The sequence below is a fragment of the Chamaea fasciata genome, unplaced genomic scaffold, assembly GCF_029207755.1.
Source record: "Chamaea fasciata isolate MVZ Bird 193981 ecotype frontalis unplaced genomic scaffold, bChaFas1.0.hap1 SCAF_13, whole genome shotgun sequence".
Taxonomy (NCBI): domain Eukaryota; kingdom Metazoa; phylum Chordata; class Aves; order Passeriformes; family Sylviidae; genus Chamaea; species Chamaea fasciata.
In genome coordinates, this window is record NW_027094098.1 from 16,025,207 (window position 1) to 16,048,000 (window position 22,794).

General features: G+C 42.4%; 1 protein-coding gene across 2 annotated transcripts; it reads right to left on the reverse strand.

The window, feature by feature from the left end:
- Nucleotides 1-4,009: 4,009 nt before the first annotated feature.
- Nucleotides 4,010-22,478, reverse strand: EOGT (EGF domain specific O-linked N-acetylglucosamine transferase). Of its 2 annotated transcripts, none has more exons than XM_066195244.1 (17): nt 22,276-22,478; nt 21,757-21,803; nt 20,709-20,933; nt 20,238-20,338; nt 19,579-19,687; nt 19,398-19,492; nt 18,232-18,336; nt 17,008-17,114; nt 15,734-15,837; nt 13,128-13,220; nt 12,347-12,418; nt 11,787-11,873; nt 10,614-10,682; nt 9,661-9,722; nt 8,501-8,620; nt 7,388-7,490; nt 4,010-7,011 (listed from the first exon to the last, which is right to left on the reverse strand). In XM_066195244.1, the coding sequence occupies exons 3-17, from the start codon at nt 20,916-20,918 to the stop codon at nt 6,865-6,867; spliced, it is 1,584 nt and encodes a 527-aa protein (XP_066051341.1). In that variant the 5' UTR covers nt 20,919-20,933; nt 21,757-21,803; nt 22,276-22,478; the 3' UTR covers nt 4,010-6,864. The 2 variants fall into 2 exon arrangements, with proteins under 2 accessions (XP_066051341.1, XP_066051340.1); XM_066195243.1 differs by having other exon boundaries at nt 20,709-20,938.
- Between the last annotated feature and the right edge of the window lie 316 nt (nt 22,479-22,794).

Below are 22,794 nucleotides of genomic sequence, written 5' to 3' on the forward strand. Positions count from 1 at the left end.
AACAGGAATTGCACTAACTACTAAAAGGAGACAGTCTGGCCCAAAGTGGTTTCAGAACAAAACATGAAGCAGGATTTTGTTACAAAAGATTAACTGAAAATTATTTTCCAACACCAACTAAATTGCTTAGAGAAAAACTGAAGAAAAATACACCAATATTGTGGCATCTGAATCATCCTAGGCTAAAAGCTAAAATCTCCACGGATTAATTTTTTGCTTCTACAAACAGGAAGGAGGAAAAACAAAACTGCAGGAGCAGTTGCTTTGTCGTCGGTGAGCAGATTCTGCATCTGAAATGAGATTCCCTCTGAGCGTTGGGAAGGGCTCTAGTGACACCTACTGCACTCTGCGACAATCGGTATTGGAAGCTCTGCTGCCTTGCCTGGAATAGGGTGTCCCTGCAGGGCAAGGGGCATTTCCAGCCTGCAGAGACCCCCCCGAGCGGCAGCAGCCCCCTGAGCTGAGCCTTGGGAAGGCTGACCTGGAACAGACTGGACAGAGCTAGAGAGTAAAGTAGGTGTTTATTCAAAGGCCTTTAGAGGATCCACCTTGAGCAGGACAAGAGCCTGGCCAGGGCTGCACCCAGGGTGGAGCCAAAATGGTCACAAAAATGGACAACTGGTCACGAGATCTTACATTTTTATAAGTCTTGGTCCATGTGAATATTGGGGTTTAATTGTCCCATTCCAGCTGCAGGCTGTGAGGTCCCATCCTTCTTGTTCCTCCCTCCAGCCCACCCTTGTTTGTGCTTTCGGGGCTGAAAGTTGTCCTTGGTGTGCAGCAGGAGAAGGATTTGTTTTGTGTCCCTGCTGTGTGCAGAGCTGAGTGACACTGACTGTGAGCTCAGAGCTGCACCCCTGGGCAGCACAGAACCTGAAATACATGAAAGCTCAAACTTAAGGCATCAGGCCCCTTCTGAAAGCACCGAGACACTGAAACAGCCCCAGCAGTGCCCGGGAGCAGAGACAGCAGATTTCAGGTTGTGAAATGGGGATGATCAGCGTGGAATCACAGAGTCTGTGAGTTAGAAAAGAGTTTTGGCATCGAGTCCAGCCCTTTCCCCAGCACTGCCAAGACCTCAACCAAACCGTGTCCCCACGTGCCACATGTCCATGTCTGTCAGACAGCCCCAGGGATGGGGACTCTGTCACTTCCCTGCACAGCCCCTTCCAGCATTTCCACCAAAACCCTTTTGGTGAAAACATTTTCCCTAATATCCGTTGTAGTCCTCCACTGTCACAACCTAAAGCTGTTTCTCTTGTCCTGTCCCTGTTCCCTGGGAGCAGAGCCTGACTCACCCCGGCTGTCCCCTCCTGTCAGGGAGTTGTGCAGAGCCGAAGTTCCCCCTCAAGCCTCCTTTGCTCCAGGCTTTATCAGTGATGATCCAGTTGGTAAAATTCCATTTTTCTTCTGTATGTTTTTCTTTACTGAGACTATTTATATTCGACTGTGACTTTATTATCAGCCCAATCTGGAAAATAACTGAGGCATTCTCAACTTTCTCTTTTAAAATCCTGGTTGAACGTCATCTTTTGTTCGGTTTTCAATAAACCCAACCCTCAAACACCTGGCAACCAAAATTAACATTCCTGACACTCTTTTGTTCCCAAGTGATGGGGGACCTGAGCTCCAGACAATGGATTTCTCACCCACTACCCCAAAGCCTTATGCACTTTGTGTACTACATTAATAAATACTTTTCTAAAGGCCAAACAAGGTCTGATTTAAAAAAAAAAAAAAAAAAAAAAAAAAAAAAAAAAAAAAAAGTCAAAAGAACAATGCCACTGTAGAAGTTATACATATTCAAAACCAATTTATTCTCAGTCATAGTGCAATTTACCTTTTCTTCCAACTTCTCCTCCTTTTTGATTTGCCATGTAATTATTGGAAAGGGAAAGGAAATCGAGAAAACATAAAGGAAATTAAGAGATAGTTTGTTATTTGAGTTTTTATTCACCTATCCAAAAGATAACAGTAATAACAAATACTTACTGTTATATATATTTATATATTATTCATTCTCTTTATATACAAATGTTATTTTTGTATTTTATCTATATTATGTTGTTATATTATAAGAATATTTCAGTGTTCCAAGAGAGGACAGCAGCCAAGAAAATATTACACCTGTGAGTGTGCTGTCAGCTCTACCCAACCGTGGCAACACCCCCTTTCATCATCCCCTGCCCTCTCCTTCATCTCTCCAGCACAACTCTCCCAGGTCACCACCCATTTTTTCAGCCCAGTCCCGTCTCCCCACAGCCCCCCCTGGTCAGGGATGCCGCTCCCCTCTCCTGGCTCAGACTCAAGGGAATTCAGAATTTCCTTTCCCCCTCCTGTACCTCCCTGCGGTTTGTGACATGAGTGTTTCCACTCCCCTCAGTTTTGGCTCTGTCCCAACAAGGTTTCCACACATCTCACTTGATTTATTACCACGTTCCCAGAGGTCTCCTGAGCTCCAAGCTTGAGAACGACGCCCTGCCTGTTTTACCCATCTGAAACCTTACACTTGTACAGTTTTCCCTCCTTGCCCCTCTCATTCCCGGTGTGCATCTCTCTCCCCCCAGCCACAAAATGCTGTTTTCAGCTGCACTGCTGGCACAGCTCAAACTGCAGGATTTGGGTGAGGCAGCTGGACTGGGCTGGGATGAACTGAGCCCTGCCACTGACCCAGGAGGGCTCCCATTCTGAGCAGGGCTTGGAGTGCCTCCCTAGAACAGAGGACAGGCAAGATGAAGAGAATAAGAGCAGGTATTTACCAAAAACCTTCAATAGATACACCTTGGGCAGTCCAAAGCCTCTGAGAGGGGCTACACCCAAGATGGATTCTGTGTTCTCTACAAATCCATTTCCCACATCTCCCCCTCTTGAAAGGAAAAAAATTCTTTGATGGCCTTATTCATCATTTGCCGTATATTTTACGTAAATTGTAATTAGGAAATAGTTTGGCTTCTGGTTTTGATGATGTAAATTGTAACATCTGTCCTGTCTCACCCTTCTGAGACTGAAGATGGAATAAAATCTTTCAAAACACCTCTCAGGAGCCCTGTCTTGGGGTCAAAAAAAGATTTTCCTGACAATGGATGATGGTCACAAGTTTTTCTAACAATTAAAAGTCTGGTCCATTTACATATCAGGAGTTAATCCTCCAATTACAGCTTCCGGTAATAAAGCCATGTTTAATATAGTTTTGGTTTAATAAGCCAATAAAGCCAGTTTACTCCTCCCCAACTCACTTTTGTTTATACTTTTCAGGGCCTGAGGCTGAAGGGTGTGTTTGAGTTTGAGGCCTAGAGGGATTGTTCTGTCTGATCAAAATGTGAAGATAGTAGCTAACACTCTATATGGAGTTTAGAGTTGTACACTAATGCAGAACAGGATTTGAAAAATATAAAAGCTAAAATCCTAATGCAACAGTAGCACCCTCCCACCCAGGCCTGAGGTGAGGACCTGGAATGCAAGAATGAGGAGAGTTCATGAATGAGCTACAAACCCCAACCCTCTGTGGCCATTTCAGGGCCAAAGCCAGAGGGGATTCAATAGCACCTCATTTATTTCAGGCAAAAAGCCCAAATCCATGAGAAACGTGTGTTCAGAGGAGAGGAAGTAAGAGCTCAACTTAAGGCGAACACTGCAAATTGAAACAATTATTCAGTGTTGAAATCAAACATTTTACCCTTCTAACCACATAAAAAGCTCTTAAGAGAACGTTTTCTTCTTAAAAAATATTTCAGGATTAAGAGATATGCTAAACCATGATCTATCTCATTAATGGTACTGGTAAGACTAACAGCAAAAATTAAACTATTCCGTTATTACTTAATGGCTTTGAAAAATGTATTGCCTTAATATTTATAATCAGGCTCTTAAGATTAATAATGCTGATTTGCCACCTCCCCATCACATACCATTTTTCACACTCACCCAACTTCCACAAAACTTCCCAAAGAAAAAACCTGAAATTACATCTTTATTAATTCTGAAGTAAAAAGGAAAGAAACCACGTGCATCCATAAATTATTTTTTATTCCAAATCCAGCCCTTGGTTTACATTGTACAGGAAACACAGGCAATCCCAAAAGCATTCCGGATTTGCAGCATTACATGAAGTCCCAAAACTGAATTCATCACACTGATGCCAAGGTGCCCCTTAGACTCCAAGCTTGGGTAAATTGGAGATCAAAAATAATTTTAAAAAAGTCAGAAGTAGGAAGGAACAAGATTCCCATGGTCTGTCAGGAAAACTTAACCCAGAGCTATATCCTGCCTTAAGATCAAGTCACCCAAAAGTCTCATGGATTCCCTCAAATCCCAACTTCCAGACAGACCCAGGATGGTCCAGATGCTCTTCAAGTCACAACCCAGACCTCTGCTGTTGTCCAGACTCCCTCAGGATTTATTGGCAAGACCCAAAAATCCAACCAAACCTCCTGCTGCTGCCACGAAAATTCTGTACTAATTGTAAAGTTAATCAACACAGTGTTTTCATCCCAGTGACATTAAGCCATAAAGGCTGAATAACATGTTGGCCATCAACTGTTGACACTGCACTCAAATTTGCTGAAACTGGTGAATGTTGGCAGGATATTTTGCCCGTGGATTAAGTCCCTGCAGCCTCTCCTCCACACATATGTTCGACCATTTGTTTCAGTGATCACTTGAAAGAGCAGCTCCTCATTAGCTGCTCCTGTGCAGACTCAAGCACTCCCTCACTGCCTTCAGCAGCATCACCTGCACCACAGGAAGTTAAATATAGACAAAGATTTTCACAAACCAATCTTCAAATGCCCAGCGCTAAAGCCAGCAGTGCAGGATGGCAGCATCACCTCTGAATGGTTCTTAAGAAAACAGACCTGAATGTCGCTTTGGACCTCAGAACATCAGCCTGTCATGGCAGGAGAAAGCAGAGACATGTGACTCCATGCAATTAATAGTATTTAAAACATTTGCCTCTGAAACCTGGCAAACTACCAAAAATTTTACACACTTTTTTTTTATTAAAAAGCTTTTTATTAAAAAAAATATGTGCACAGTTCATTATTAAATGTCTTCTTTCCTTTGACTTGGTTTCATTCAAACACAGACATTTTACTGGCTTAAGTTTTATACACTTTTTTAACTTTAAAAATCCCACAAGGTAAAAACCCCAACAGACACATACAAATACAGGAAATGGTATTGCTCAAGGGCTTTTTTTTTTTTTTTTTTTCACCCTCATATCAAGAAGTGCAATTTTGCTTCAATGGTCCTTTAAAGTGAAACAGTTTTTCTCCCTCAGTAAAACAACACTCCCCAGGAAGAATTGCACCACATACACGAAATATATGAAGGTCTCAGCTCTACCCAGCTTCCCCTATGCACTGATTAAGGTTGTGAGAGATCTATATGAAAATTGTGCTTACAGTAACTCATCCCTACCAGCACAGACAGGTCAGTAAATGCACCCACACTCTGTGAAATTGCTGGGGACGGGAAGTCAATACCATCCACCATTAGAGCAGTGAAATGTTTGTATTTACCAGAATTCTCCTGCTTTTCCATACAGATGTGTGCCTGCCCCCAGCCACCAGGACTATATGTGTGTCCAGCACAGGGATACATTCCCCAAAAATCCATAATTTAACACAGAACTCAAGGGTTTTATCTCACTGAACTTGATTCTTCTACACATCTTTCTGGCCCCACTGAAGACAATAGAACTACTACCTTTATTTTCCCCACTGGAACATCTCAACTCCAGGGGGAATTTCAAAAAGAACTCAGCTTTGGTTTAATATTCCCTTCACTGAAAACAGTGAACTGTGCTACTGGCTTTGGAAAGAATTAATTTAAAGTTTTCTAGATTAACATTTTGAGGAAACCAGAATATTAAAAATTAGGCTTTTAGTGACTCCAAGAACAGGGTTCCTCATTAATTCCTTTCCTTTCAGCTGCAGCTGCTGAAAGACACTCTACACCTTTTATCATTTGTCCTTAAAAAAACTAGAAGGCCATTCCCTCTACAATTCTCAAAAAAATCAAGTTTTATTCCAATTTGCTCAAGTTTTCCAATGCAGAGCGCTGGTTTTTGTGAAAAAGTAGGAAACACCCAGATTACCTGAAATTTTAAGTACTCACTTAGAAAAGTATTTATCTGCCCTGAGACAGAAAACTGACTGAATCTACTGTGCATACCTCTTGTATTGGAGCATTTACAACTACAGGGATAAGAGTCAAAGTTTATATTCAAATGCAATATCATAAGTCTGTGCTCTCTAATGCGAAAATGTTTCTAAATTTAAAGTAGAAGCTTGCAGTGTCTGTTGACCCTGGATCTGACCCCAGAAAACCTTACATGAAATGGGTGGACATAGCTTTGTACAAAGAGTATTTCAGAATCTGGAATGTAGAAATACAGTGCAAAAAACCAGAAATAGTCTGAAAAATAGTTTTTACATATCAAAACCTCCCAGGTTAGAAAGGAATTACAAAGACAAGGTACAGTGCTAAGAAGTGGTCTGACAAAATAACAATGGGTTATTTCCCTCATAGGGGGAAATTTATTTTTTTTTTATGAGCCTGTAGTGACAGGACAAGGGGGAATGGCTTCAAACTGACAGGGAGTGGGTTCAGATGGATACAAGGGATAAATCCTTTGCTGTGAGGGTGGGGAGATCCTGGCACAGGGTGCCCAGAGAAGCTGTGGCTGTCCCTGGATCCCTGGGAGTGTCCAAGGCCAGGCTGGACAGGGCTTGGAGTAACCTGGGATAGTGGAAGGTGTCCCTGCCATGGCAGGGGGTGGAATGAGATGGGCTTTAAAACCCCTTCCAACCCAGGCCATTCTGTGATTAATTAAAAAAACAGTATTTCAGTCAGAAGTCTAATTTAGAATTCATCATGTTTTACCCTAAATGGCCACTTCGAATGCTGTGAAACATGATTTGCAGCCAGAAGCACCAAATACATAAATTCTTCCACATCAAAGGAGTAGTTTGTAAATTTTGGATGTTCTCCCAGTGTTGGGTGGTGTCCCTAGAAAAACAAGATAAGGACTTTTAGACAGAAAAAGATAGATCAATACACCTTCCATTCAAAAAAAGCAAGAAAAAGATTGAGGATCTTCCATTTTAATTTATTATTTCTGATCCACTGATCTGCTCTGAGGCAAAAGAATCAGCAAAGGAACTGCATAACAGCCATGCTATGAATGGTTCATGGCCAATTAATTTCACTTCTCTTCTTCCCTCAGCCATCAATATCAAATGATTTCTTAATCTTAACAGGGAAGTTAATTTGGCCTAAAGAATGAATATCATATTTCAAACACCAGAACATAGGTAGGTAAAGCAGGATAACTGTGAAGTCCTTCAGTTACAGCACCTCACTCTTCCAGAGTGGCCATCATTACCTGATCCTGAGGGAATACTTTATTCTTTTTCCTCCAAGTGATGTAATGAATGCCTCTCAGCCTTGCCAAATCCAGGTAACAACGTTCATCTTCACAATTGTATCTAGGGACAGGCAGAAAAAATATATTTTCCTACAGAGATTATGCTGAAATTACCAGGGTGAAAGAGGAAAAAATTGAAATGTCTGTTGTCCAGTTCTAAGGCACCAAAACCATGGACAAATTCTGCTCCACTGAGACAAGGGCTGCTCCCAAGATGTGACCTTGGAGGCAGATTGAGGCACATCTGCATGTCAGACATGTCCCTGTCCAGCTGCAGCAGCTCTTGGACATGTGAAAAACAACCCCTGAGTTTCTGAACTCATTTGGAGACTGGACAAAACATTCTTGAGCCAAGACTACGCTGCAAAACACCAGTTCTACAGCCTTCCCACAGCAGAATTTCCCAGGATGGAGAATTCAGAGCTCTTCTAACAAGCATTCTGGATTTCTGCTTTGTCCTGTAGATTGGAGTGGCTGCTAACACTCCTGCTTTGTGACAAAATATGTTTAAAAGGAAGCTACAAGAGAAATTTAGGCAAAACACAAGAGCACAGGACTGACCTTGGCCAGCAAGCTGGTGCCCATGTACTGAGCAGAAAAAAGAGGATATAAAGGGGGTTGCTTGTACATAATCATATCAATATGAATTCATATCAATATATATTCAATATCAGTATGTATTCAAATCAATTCTTATCAAGAATAGCCCTGGACATGCAGATAATCAATTCACCTGCATCACTAAAACATCATTAGATCTCAGACTCCCCAGGCAGAATTTGAGCAATGAGGTTTTGTCATTGTTTGCCATTTTCCCATTATATTTATCCCATGGAAGATTAAGAAATCACAGGGTAAGCCTGTATGATATAACTACACTGTATTTTATAATGAAAGCTTTCTCTGTTTTGATCCCCAGGAGAAGAGGCTGCCAAATATGAAGTCTAAACCAGGCTGCAAGACAAACATTCATGGTCAAATACCAGGAAGGGAGAGGCTTCATTAACACACAGCAACAAAGAGGAGCAGTTTGTGTGCAAGAGGGGAGGAAGGAGAGACAAACAGACTCACAGCTCAAACACAACAGCCCAGTCTGGCAGAAAGAGCAGGTGGGTCAGTCCAGCTCCATGAATCCCAATGAATATATCAGAGTTGTGGGTAATCCTCAACTGCTCTGAAAATTCAAGTTCCCTGCAGACAACAGAACAAAAGTGGTGATGATGTGGCAGCTCTGTGCACCCCAGCAGAACATGGGGAAAGCACAATATTGGCATAAGGAAACACTGAAAGAAAGAACTGATTTTTCAATGAACAATACTAAGAATGAAAAATGCTGCAGCCAGCAGTAACTAAGTGTGGAAGTAAAAGAAATGAGGCCAGGGTTCAAAACTTCACAAGAATTTGTTTCAAAAATTGTAGGATCATCCTTGGCTCACCTTTCCCAACAAAAAATACTTCTGTCAACTTGAAATTTTTGTAAGTTTAAGGGTTTTTCTTTTTACTTGCCTTTTTAAAAAATGCATCACCTTAAAGAAAAAACCAAAAACTAAAAACAAAATGCCCTGAATAAAACCTAAAAACCCATCACAGAAGACCTGTTTCTGAACTGCAGTGTGATGTAAAATACACAAATAAACATCCTCCCACTGTCTTTGTTTGGTCAGAACAAGGATGTCTCAGTGCCGCTTCAGTTTCTCACTCCTCTGCATGATTCATGAGAGCTCCAGGTAGAGCTGCTGTCATTTGGGACAGGCCAGGCAAAGTTTGGGAACTTTTCCTTCAATCCATTTCTTCCTGGCACAGTGTCTACTACACCTGGCACCACAAACTTACCTCAAGTGGTGTCCTCAGGGGCCACCAGAGCAGCAAATAATCAGAGTTATTATTGATTACTAAACTCAGGCTCATATAAAATAAGACACTGACACTGTACCAGAGAAACCCCTGTTAACAGAGTTATTGCAGAGCAATGTGCAAAAAGGTGATGGGAACACAGCTGGTTTGGGGAGAGGGAACAAAAGGGATTTCAAACCTTGCTCACTGTACAGTGGCTTTACCCTGAGCCCACTGACCCTGAGCAGTGCATCATGGAATGGGTGTGCTCAACTACCTCACCCAACACTTTTCCTTGCCAATCCTTGGATTTTGCCCAGGTCAGAGCTGGGGACAGACACAGCTGTCAGCAGCCACAGGCAGCACCAGCTCACACCACTTTCCTCCACCCAACTCACTTGTACTTGTAGTCCACCACTTTGACCTCCAGCGTTGACACTGTCTTCAAAGCATTCACTAGCTGGGGAGAACAATAAAAAGACAAGGATTTGGTGTCCTCCTTCAGTTAATTGCTCCCTTGCACTCCTGACCTGGTAAAGATAAAACCAGCTTCTCTCTTTGCCACGTTACCAGAACACAAACTACGTGCAGCAGTGAAGGCATCAGCTGAGCAGAGCCCAGCAGATAAAGCACAAATCCTTTGCTCTGTCTGCTCTGAGCTACTGCATCACACAAGCGTCAGTTTCTCCCTACAGAACGTGGGGATGATAATCCAAATTCATTTTTGTCAGGCACTAACAGCGGAGAATGAAAACGGGTATGAAAATATTAAATATTATTTTACCATGAAAGAAGCTTTATGAAAATATTAAATATTATCATTTTACCATGAAAGGAGATTTTACACAAGTCCACGAAGTTGCATGACTCAAAAACTTAAATCAATATGAAAATTCATTATGTTCTGAGTGCACAAACTCTGATACAAAGGCTTGTGCATTCCAATCTGCAGGCATCACAAAGGGTTTTCTTAGGCTTCAACACTGGAAGATGTTATAAATAAAAGGAATAATCTGAAAGTGAAATAATCTAATTTTATCAGAAGATCTGCAGTGTCTGTTTGCTCAGAGGAAATACTTTTAGTATTACATTTGTAGTCTTCCACTGGATATTCAGAAAGGGCAGCAAGGTTCAGTGTCTGGGGTACAGAAATGGAGACTGCCTAGAAGACATTTTAGAACAAATTAATATAAACATTGGACAATATTTGTCTGAGAATTGCCAGAAAATAGATGTCTTGGCTGTACCTGAACAAAAAATATTAATACAATAAGCAAAATTTTTTAAAAATCAATCCAATAAGCAAAATTTAACTTCTAATAAATATTTTTAAAGTTATAAAGGACCACACCTCGTTTTGGTTTAATATTTTCCGGTAATCTGTGCTGCGTGCGAGGATGGTGACTCGAATTTTCCCATCCTGAAAAGAAAGAAGCAGCAGTGTATTAGCTAAGAGGCAGCCCTCACAAAAAAAAAAAAAAATCTCAAACTCTTCCATATTCACTTCTGGCAATTATTTGAGCAACTAAATATGTTCCTTCCACATGCAATAAATACATGATGTAACCACCTTAAAATCCACATCGTATTTTCTGACAGATTCAAAGCATCAAAAACTTTGTGAAAGTCTGATTATTAATAAATACTAAATATTTTCAGAACTAAATATTTTCTGAAAGATTTATTTTATCCAGTACAAAAGAGCCTTTGTATTACACATTATATGGCAGTTTTTTGAAAGCTGGAAAGCAGCTTTCTGGATGGCTTGTGCACAAGTTCCTTGGGAAAAAACTATTTCACTTCTATAACAGCTCCTCCTTTTACCTCTTTTAATTAATTGGACTCACAGGGGTGAGCGTTCCAAGTGAAATAAAGAGATTTAACTGCATGACTCCCATTAGTGTCAGCAGGAGAAGCATAACTAAATGCCTGTGCAGAGCTCTGAATGTGCCCCTCAGCAATAATATGTGGGCTACTCTCCAGCAGACAACCTCCACTAGCCCAGAACTGCCCTGGCCACCAAGGCAACGTGCAAAAACCATCAGTGTGAGAGAAACAGAGAGGCCCAGACCAGGCAGATGGTGCTGGGCAAGCATGGAAGGACCAGAATCCATTGTTTCCAGCTCTGATCCCAGCTCAGCAGTATCCAAGGGGATCGATAAAGGGCAAGCTCTGCTCTGCTCTGTGGGATCCCCTCTGCTGCTCCATGGAACATGTGGCTGACTTAACTAGGAAGGACACAAGGGCCTCCAGCACAGAGAATGGATAAAGAGATGAGACCCTTAGGTCGGAAGGGGAATGCTCTAAAGTCTATCCTACAGAAATAAAACATAAGGGCAACTTCCACAAACATACACAAACGTTCTCTGAAGGTCTTTACAGGGAAAACCTAAACCTTAAACATCACAGGGAAGGACAAAATGTACACAGATACACCCCCATCCTGCAGTAGCAGTTTGCTACTGCTGTTCTCTGGCAAGAGCCACCAGCTCCATATTGCAGCTGCTTTATGAAGTTATCACACCTTGGGTCCTTCCTGGGTGATATTTAATCTGTGTAGCACATGCTGAGAAAAGGCTCGGAACAGCCCCGTGCCGTGACAGCCGGAGATCTGAAATTAAAAAAGCAATTGTTAATATACAAAGTTATTTTGCTCAGAAAACTGAGTTTTTGATCAGGTTTTTACCATTCTTGTGGAACAAAAGCCCAGTATCATGCACTGTGCTATTCACTGCAACACAAGCGGCACTTTCATTTAGAAAGAAATATAACTCTCTCTAGTGCTAGAGCCTGAGTGTGTGAGCTAATACCCTCAGGGAAGTCTGACTGTGTTCAAGCTCTTGTGCTCTGCAAAAATACCAGTTAGTTCACAGTGCCCACCCAATAACGAGGAATAATATGCACCTCTTGAGCCGTGACATAGGAGACTGCACACAACCAGCTGGAGTAACTTTAAAATCCCAGTCTGTAGGGAAGATCATTCTGTTTGGATCTGGAACCTCCACTGCAGTGTATTCCATGATACTGGAGGGATTCCCCAGCTCAGATTCCCCCCAGTGAGAAGGGATGGATAAAGGGACTCACCAGAGGTGTGTTATAGAACAATCCATATCGCATCCGAGGCAGCAAAGAGAACACGGCTTCTTTAAAGCACACCTGGGAAGGGGATCACAAGGAGTTACACCCCACTGCTGCCTTCCCCCGGGCCATTCCCTGCCAGCCCTGCTCCTAATGAGCCAGCAATTACTGCTCCTGCCAAGGACAGCCTGACTTCCTCGGCTGTGCAAATGAATAGAACAAAGATCCCAAAAGAGCTCTCACTTGCAACGTGCAAGTGTGGGAAGAGGTGATGAAAACAGCCCCAAACAGAACAAACACGGACCAAAAAGAAGGAAAGAAAGAAACCAGTTAGTGAGTTTACGACTAGATTGAAGAGGCTGAAATGAGCTCTGAATGAATGGATGCTTTTTTTTTTGGTGTAAATTTTTTTTAATGATAAGCAGCAGGAATGCCAAGAGTTATTGGGGAAAAGAAACACCTCAGGAGGAATCAGAAGACTTTGGAAAGACCATTTGAAAACCTTTAACTTCAGTCGGGAGTCCTGCAGAAGCAAAACCCATTCATAAATACCACCTCTCCGGACACAAAAGTTAGGTCCCTCTACATAAAGGACAGACACACCACAGAATCAGGTTACAGCTCTGTCTCTTGTTTCTGAGGCACAATACTCATATTACACAAATTAAACATGTATGGAAAGTATTAATGCTTTCCTCTGGAACACCCATAACCCCAAGCAGCTTGAGAAGTTGTCGTATTTGCTCCCTAGTGACTGTGAATTAAAACAAAATATAGAGTTCCATACCCTTTTAGAGTCAAAAGTTTTCAAGTGAATTATTTCATAGTCAGTAAATGCCTTCCATGTCTCACTGAACAGGTCACCATAGCCATATGAGCTCTAGGAGGAAAGCAAAAAAAAAAAAAAACAAGGATAAAATAATTACATAAATGCCTATTAGAACCTCTTTTCATGGTTTACAGGCTCTGTATATGAGTTTTAATACGGTTAATAAGTGTAACACCATCACAGGACCCAAGGCAGTCTAGCACAGAACACAGACATTACACAGCACCAAACTCTGTGTTTGCACTGGCAGGTAACTCAAACTACCTCTCAGGTAGTTAATTTTTAATGAAAAACTTCTATAAATTAGCAAACTAGACAATTTCTTCAGTAGCAGACTACAATTTCTGAATTAGGAGTGAGAATTACTTACTACTTTTCCCAGAGCCAACAAACCACAAGTTATATTTCAAGTAACACAAACATGGGGATGGTAGAAGGCCTAAACCTCAACACTTGAGATTAAAAAAACCAAAACAACCTGGGAATTCAAGTGCAGCACTGAAATTTGAGGTTAAAAGTTACAACAAGCTTGTTTTGCATTTGCCTGCTTTGGGATAGTCACTGGCATATGGCACATGTATCACAAATTGAAGGCAGTGATCTGATCTGATGGAAGAAACAGCTCAGAGGCTTCTATACAGAGCAGTAAAAAAACTTTCCCCTTTGCAGCAACATTCTGTGGGGAACTTTTAAAAAGCTATCTACTCCCTACAACATTCTCCCAGCAGCAGGGGCTCCTGCCTTCAATCTGTCACCTCTCCTACGCGTCCCAGGGCTGAGCCACCACCTCTTGCTCTTCGAATGCAATTAAATGTGCCCTCAGTAGCCCTGGTGCAGATTCTCACTAAAGCTTCCTTTCAAATCTGGGGCTCCTCAGGCTGCTTGGAAAGTTCTGTGAGAACATACCCAATAAGAAATTTGAAAATAGGATCATGACAAATGATAACAGGAGAGAACAGATACCTGGCGAAATGTAAAAGAATCTAAAGGGCACCAGATTTCCTCTGGTTCAAGAGGCCTTCCTCTTGCTCTGCCATTAGGTTTTGATGAATTTCATAATCCAGACTCCCCCTGGCCATGTATTACAAGAACTGTTCTCCCAGATTAGAAGTGGAGAACTGATGAAAGCACCACTTTCTAGCCCTCTCTGCTCTCCTTAAAAGTGCTTTATAAACATTTCTTCCCTGCATTCACAGAGGATCTGCACACCAACACCCAGTGGAATTCCTACTCATTTTCTGCTTTGTTTAACCTACATCTAAGGGCATTACTCTTTAATAAGAACAGTAGCTAGGAAGTACGGCCAAATCTAATTACATCAAGGGGAAAAAAAAAAAGAGAATGAATAATAAGCTCAAGTCCACCTTTTGATGAGACCAGACAGCTCATCAGCAGTTGACTGGTGCCATCACCTGGCTTTACAGAGCAATGAACTCCAGCTGCCTGAGCAGGTAATGCTCATTTAAAATGATAACAGTGATAACAGATAACTACTTTGAATGGTACATTTGAAAGAGTTATTTGATTCTGATATTAAGACAAAGAGTTGCTTTTCAAAGTAATTTACAACGCTGTCTGACACCTGATCTTTTCAGAAAGCCATCAGAGCTGGATTAACAGGTCCCTGTGCAACACCTAGAGAGCTCATTTATCTCACAGATGGCACTGATTTTAGCTTTAAAATACAATAGAATTAGAAAAAATAGTTTCTTCCAGCCAAACAGGTTTCTCATTAAACAACAAGCAGGGGATATTTGCAGTTCTCTATTGAAATTTAGTTGTCCTAGCACTAAATACTCTGGAAAGAAAACTCAGCACCTCATGATCACAAAAGAGGTCTGGGACAGTGTCATATTCAAGAACTGTTATTTCTGGACCCAATTATCTACATTATCTGGCATATTACAGATTGCCCAGTTGTCTTTTATTTAGTTTAATACCCTCCTACACAACTTAAATACTGTCCAATAAAACTTATATTACTCTTAAACACAGTCATGGTTTCAATTCAGCAGAAACAGCCCCACTTAAAAATTTGTTTTGTGTATTATCATGGCAGTGTGAGAGGTGATTGAGGGAAGTAACTGCAAGAAGGCTACTTAAAGGAATTAAATATTAAATTCTGTTTTAATATATATAAGGATTTAATTTAGCCATTTTCTTTACTACAGGCTGCACATTACTGATTTACAAACATGCAAGACATGCATATTTTTTTTTAAATATAGAAGAAACAGTTGAGCAAATCTACTTCAATATTCCAAGAGAAAAAACCTACAAAAAACAGTTTAAACTTCAAGTGCTACAAATCAGAAATACTGATCAGGTTATTTTTGATAACTATGAACTAGCAAAGCTGAGCATTCCAACAGCACACGGTTTATCATAGAAAATCTGTTCTCTAACTATTACTCATGCACCTCCATTAAAAGGATCCAGAAATGTATCAGTTCCACATGGCTATGACCACAAGAGAGCTAAGGATTAGCTACTAAAACCTTCAGAGCCTCTATAAAGCAGAAACACAACCCATCACAAATATGTTAAAAGCACAGCAGACTTACAGTGTCCCACATGACTATGTTGACATCAGTACTGAAGGAATTATTGATATGCTGGGTAATGTAAAGATTGACAAAATCACAGAAGTGATGGTACATATTAACACCTGAGAAAGAAAGAATTGTTAGCAAAACACCGCATTACTTGCTCCACTTTTATTGGTTTATGCATTTTTCCTGATTACCATCCTGCATTTTATATGAGCTTCCCCTGCTTCTTGAATCCTCCTAACACACCCCAAAAAAGGAACCCCTAAAATGAAGGAATCAAGGAAAGGAATCTGAGGTAAAATGTGTTTTTAAAAAGTACAAAATAGTTAGAAGAGTGGCCATAGGAAAGACTAAGATGTGCTATTTCTCTTTACAGTCTGCAGCTGATTCCTGAAGGATATGAAAGGATCTCCTGCTTTAACACAGCCCAGACATAAGGAAACATGAAAACTGGCCTTCAGCACAGGTCTGGGTTCTGCTTTGGTGGGGCTGAGGGAAGCTCAAGACAGATGACAGAACTTGTGCTTTCACACAGGTCACTCCTCAGGTCTTCTCTCTTGTTCATTCTTGGTGCACAAAAATCTCCCATAAAACCAAGGAGGGAACAAAAAGGAGGCAACACCTTTGCTTAAAATGTCAGGCAGTGGCAGGGGAAGAGGAGGAATTGGGGTCACAGCTGCTGTGTGTGACAAGGACAGGACACAGCACACAAGCACCTTGCCCAAGCTCACCCCACTGCAGCTGCTGGGTTTGTCCACCCTCCTCCATCACCACTGGGCTGCACCAACAAAAAGGCCGGTGAAGCTCAAAAAATGTCAGATTCTTGGAGGTGCTGCCCCTCTTGGAACACCCCTTCTCTTCCCTATCATCCCATGCACACAGAATCCTGCTGCTGAGCACGTACTGCAGGACACAGACACCCACAGTTTGTGTTTCATGGTATGGAACCCACCATGCAGAAACACAGTCAGAGCAGTCTCTGGCACAAAGTCAAACACTGCCAAAACACAGTCCAGAGAACAACTGTGCAGAGCAAACAACAGGAAATCGTTCTGCTTTTTTTTTTTTTTCAATCATCTGTGGGAATTTATAAGATTTTCAAATTTCAGTTTCCAAGTTCATCACTGGAACCAAAAAAAGGAACTAAAAAGCCACATCATTTTTCATATTTCTTTTACAACTGAACTGTCACAAAGGCATAGTGTAGACAGGCAAGTTGAATATGAGCTTTTTTGACTTCAGTACAAAAAAAAACACCCTAAAAATAAACTAAAGATACCAATTACCTGCATCTAGTTTCATGAAGTATGTTGGCTTCTCAATAACAATGTCACACTTCTCATCTTCTAGAGGCCTGAAGTCTAATGCAGTGAATGTCTGGAGTTCTGCAAACCTAGAAAGATCCAATCACACAGAATATACTTTGACATCAACTCATTTAAACAAATGTACTTCATATGTCTCAGGTTTAGTAACTGTCCTTCCAGTCCATTTCAGTTAACAGGACTGCTGAAAACTGATAGAGTCTGACAATTAAAATGATTTGAAATTATAATGGAAGGTTCTTCAGAGCTTCTAGAGGTTAAACACTGCCTTTGATCTCAGGAGTGAACAGCAGCTTTGATCTCCAAATCAAGGCAGCAGGGATGTAACAAAGAGCCTGAGCCTGGATCTGTGGCTCCACCCAACTTGATCTGCCTTGCCAAAGACACTTAAGGGAGATTTCCATGCTTTGGTTGGAATAATGAATGTAGAGTCAGTATTTGTAGTTCCTGCATCTAAAAAAGGATGAGCAGTTGTGACGACAATAGCAGGTAGAGGAGAAAAGTCTTCCTCCTCTGCAGCAGTTCTTGACTTAAAATTAAACATCAATGAAAAATGGGGGAAGAAAAAGAAAATACAAGCAAAGCATAAGAATGAATTATTATTTGGACCTTAATGGCTCCAGTTCCTTCATCAATTAACTGGCAAGGCAGCTTTGAAGTGTAAACATGCAAACCGTGATGCTCTGCACTTCCTACTCAGCCTATGGACTCAGCCCAGCTCACATTCCCAGCACAGGCTCCCTGAGCACATGCCCAGACCGTCCTCACCAAGGACTGTGTGAACTCACACACAGGGGCCAGCCTCAGGGCATCTCACCACAGAACAATCACCCCCTGTACACACAGATTAGACACAGCCCCAGCACCTTGCCCAGAAAACATCTGAGATTAGAACTTCCAATTGCAAGATCTTTTCACATCTTTTGCTGCTGCAAATGAGGCAGGACACCATTACACACAAACTCGAGGTGTACACAATTACACGCTGAACCTCTAGTGTTGTTCAGATTATCTGCAGAGATGTAATTATCAGAGGTTTCTAATATGAACTCTCAAACTGACCTTAAAAAGGAGCCAGTCTTTCCTCAGTATGAAATCCCCTACACACAGCTAGTAATGCCAATGACAAAAATCAAAAATAATTAGCAAGTGAACTTGGGAGCAGCCTTGACAAGAGATTCTTACCAAGACTGCAGAGGGCTCTTGCGTTGACCTTCAGCCAAAAACGCTGGAACGTCGAGGGTGCAATGACCGCCAATTTCTCCCTTCTGGAAAAAGTCCTCTTTGAATCTAATGCAAATTAGAAAAAGTCCATCAGCTTTTGTACAACGGGGCTACCAGTGCCCTGCAATCTCAATTACATACTCAAGCCAGTGCTACTTAGTTCAGCAGGGCACTTCATACATATTTAAAACCTGAGCATTTTCCTCAGTGTAAATCAAGAATTTCCCACAACTCTCAAATAAAGCTAATGGTGTCCTTGAAGGTCTACACATCACCTTAGAAAGCAGCACTAATCCACCCAGAATGTTATTAAGAATTATTTACACATACCCACAGGAGTAATTTAATTAGATTTTGCTTCATGACAGTGATGCATCACTGCATGACAGGACGATCACTGCTTGGAGTTTTTGTTTAACAATTGCTTAACAAAATTTACCTCGGATTTCACAACCCACTTCACTAGCCAAGGATTTTATATGACATATGAAGAGTGAGGTGCAAAAACAAATTTCCTGAAAACAAGTTGCCAGCTAAAAGCACAGTCTAAGCTTTCAGGACAGGCTGTGATGATGACAAAACCCATTCTGAAAGGTAATATCAGTCTCAGTTATGAATCAGACCAAGACACTGACTTCAAAGACAAGGCAGAGGGTCATGCCAGCACCACTGCCAGGGTTTTTTCATCCAGTTTCCAATATGTAGCTTTTTAATTCAGGATGTGGAAGATCTGGGTTCAGATCTCTCCTCAGTCACTCAGTATCTAAAAATGCAGCTCCTGGATCTGGTATAAAGGCACAGGAAAGGTCCTGGTTCCTCAGACAAAAACAATTGTATTTTGCACATCATCTGATCAAAGAAGGACATGACTGAAGACATGGAAACATCTTCCATCAGGGAGGATTTCAGTCACCCATCATCATTCCATAAAACTGAGAACTTGGGTTTTTACACCACCACCAGCAGCAGCCAGCAATGAAGAGGTGTAAACCTTTACAGAGCTTCAGCAGCAAGCCTCTGATCAGCAGTAAAACCCATGGCAGCAAGCAAACCAGCTTTGTTAACCAAATTCTCAAATCCCTTTCCCTGCCATCCCGTTTTTGCTACAACACAGGCAAATCAGAGACCTGTCGTGGTTTCTCTTCACAGCTCGTAAATCAATGTACAAGTTTGTTGCTCTGCAATGCTGAAGGTACTGGGAACAGGTCAGAGATGAATCCCCCTGTTAAGAACAAGTTGAATTCTGTCAATAACAAAAATTATTTTTAAAAACAAGGGCAAAGTACCATATTTATCAGAAATACCTACTGTTGCTGCAGGCTTGCAATGGGTTTTCATTTCACTGAGCCTCTCTCGAACATATCCAAAGTCTGCTTGTTTCCAGAATATCTGCTGGGCTGTCTCAATGTCACTTGCCCTGATGTGTTAAGGAGAGAGAAAACAAATCAAGGTCTGTTGCTCAATTGTAGTAATACCTTCAACAGATAACATTTTTCCACTGAAAGTGGGACAGAAGAACCAGCCAGTTATTTTGTTGGCATTTAAGATGCCAAAACAGGAAGCACTTATCAGCTGCATGCAAGTGAAAACATCAGTGACAATTTAAAGCTGTTCTCCCCTAAAAGGGTACAGATTTTTTTTCACATTTTTTCCTCTGTTTTTGAAGCTAAGAAAGGAAATACAGTTATTTTAGGAATCTGAATTCAAGGCTAAATCAGAATAACGAAAACATTCTGGCCGGAAGCATTTCTAGCAGTATTTTCTTCCTTAAAAAGTTAATTTTTTTAAATCATGTTGAAAGGTTCATTATGCATAAATACACACATTATACATATACCCATGTGTCCACAAAAAATCACACCTTAAATTCTAAATATCACAATAATATTTGCTTCACAACAAAGTGAGCACTACGTTATTTTTTTTTTTTACCATAATGTACAGTGGACATTTGAAATTAAACTTACCACCCAGTCTCAACATAATCACACACTGGGTAACTGAACCTGTTCTCTGATCTGCAAGATTTCTCATAACCCCAGCAGGATTTTAGTTTCTTCAAGTGTTTCTGCAACACAGAATGACTGAATCAGGTTTTGCAACAGGAAAATGGGAAATGATTTAAGTAAACTGCTGGCTTTTCAATGGCATCATGCTCATAAACCTTGCAAAAAAGGGCTTTTGGTTTGGTCTGTTTTCAAACAGGGTTTGAGAAAAAATACCCAGGTTCTTCATGCACAGCAGAGGTTCCAAAGTGGACACACATGCACAACAATATTACTCTTGTCTTTTATATGTTCTAAGACAAACCCTCTCCCTGACTAATTGGCAAGGAGACCAATTAATCACCATCTTCAAGTGCCACAATTCCCACAAACAAACCACCTCAATAGGACATTTGAACAAACAAACAAACAAACAGAAAAAAGCAAACTTACTTTATATGGGCAAAGAGCATCCTGCTTACAGATGTCAGCAATGTGCTGGTTATTGTGCAGAAAGTAGGGGATATGCTCATCTGGCAAGTTGATGTCTTTGTAGCTATACAATGGCTCCTCTGGAATGTTTGGGAATTCAGTAGGATTTTCAGCTTGGGAATTAGCCAGAATTTCTTGCAGTAGCAATCCAAACACAAGCAACATAATCATGGCAACCTGTGAGTTCTGTACTTTATAAATAAAATAGAAAAAAAAATTAACATATCTGCAACATTTCAAGCACACAAGACAAAAAATTCAGTCAGAGTCAGACATCTAGTCAAAGAATTTGTACAGGCATTTCTGGGGTGGTTTCTTTTTCCTGTGAAGACCAAACTTTCACTGGGAGGCCAGACTGCACAACCTCAGGATTATCTTTGAATCATTAGTCATTGAGTGTTATTACGCACTGCAAACTCCCAGTCAAGCTAAAATGGGTGTGTTTACTTTAGCTAAATGCCAAGGGATCCTGAGAGTCCAGTGTGGAAACCAAGTATAGAGCATGTAATATCCAGCAAGAAGGGAGAAAAAGCAGAAGAACTGGGGGGAGGGGTGAGAAAAGAAGGATTTTTGGTTTTAAAATAAATATGAAAATAATACATTCTCCTCTTTGAACTAATCATTAGCTGAGGGAGAAATAGGCAGACACAAATAGAGTCACAGATAAGTCTGTTACAGGATGCCTGTTTTTAGTGCTTAATATCATACTAAAGAAATTTGACTACTGAGTATATTCTCTATATATATTCTATATACAATGAAAGTGTATTTATATATATACACATGTACACACACAGGCCCACACATCTGTATACCCTAAAGCTGATTGCATACCTTCCTGCTAATACAACCTTTTCATCCAACACCCCTTCTTTGAACTTCCTAAGGGGAAAAAATGCATGGCCTGTATCTAAACTCCACCTTTTTTGGCGTTATAATTTGCTAAAATTTGCATGCTTGCTTTCAACCGAAGCCTTTAGCAAAATTCCTATGATACAAGCAGTTTTACCTGTTTGGTTTGAGAGGAACCACTTCAGATTTCCCAGGTACAGAAACCTAGAGCGGGGGAGGAAGGAGGAGTTAGATACGTCCTGCAAAAGGAGATTTCCTCAGGACCCTGTCCTGCTCCTAGGGACACCTTCCCAGCAATGAGAGCAGCTCCCACAGCCCGGGCACTGTGGGGTCGCTTTCCTCGGCACGCAGGCGGGGCACAGGAATCACGGCACGCGATTCATAAGGATCACACCTCTCCCATCACAAACCCCGCGGTGCCCCCAAAACGCGCGGCCCCTTACCCACCCCTGGGCGCTGGCCGAGGGGCTGTTCCTTCGGGAAGGTGCCCAGCATCCTGTGCCAGGCCGTGCTGGGTTCCATGATAAACCCAGAACCGGATCCAGACCCGGCCCCAGCCCCTGGCCCAGCCGGACCTGGTGCCTGACCCTCGCTTGTCATGCCCGTGCTGGACACGGCGCCGCCGCCCTGCCCTGCGCTCCCCCGCCCCGGCAGAGCATCGCATCCCACCGCGTACCTCAGCCCCGCCGGCCCCGAGGAGCCCCGCGGCCCACGGGACCGGCCGCTCCTCCTGCTCGGCGCTCTCGGCCGGCCTCAATCCTCATGTCCCGGGGCAGCGCTCGGCCCGGCCCCGCCGGGCTCCGCGGGAAGCGCCCCAGCGGGTGCGAGGGAGGGGCGGGCGGCGGCGCCGCGCCCGCCCCGGGACCGCCGCCGGGAGCAGCCGCGGCCGCCGGGACCGCCCCGCCCGCGGCGGCGGGAGCCGGGCAAGGAGGCAGGGAAGGAAAGGAGGCAGGGAAGGAAAGGAGGCAGGGAAGGAAAGGAGGCAGGGAAGGAGGAGCCGGCCGGGCCGGGGCAGCGGCGCAGCGCCCGGGCGCGGGTCGGGCCCCGGCGGCGCGGCTCAGGTGGGGCCCGTAGCGAAGGGCACCTGCCCGCGGGGGAGCGGCGGAGGAGCAGCCGCGTCTTCCTTCTGCTGCCGGAAATTAAGCGCTGCCGCCCCGGGAGCGGCGAGCGCAGGATGCGGAGGAAAAGGGCCTTT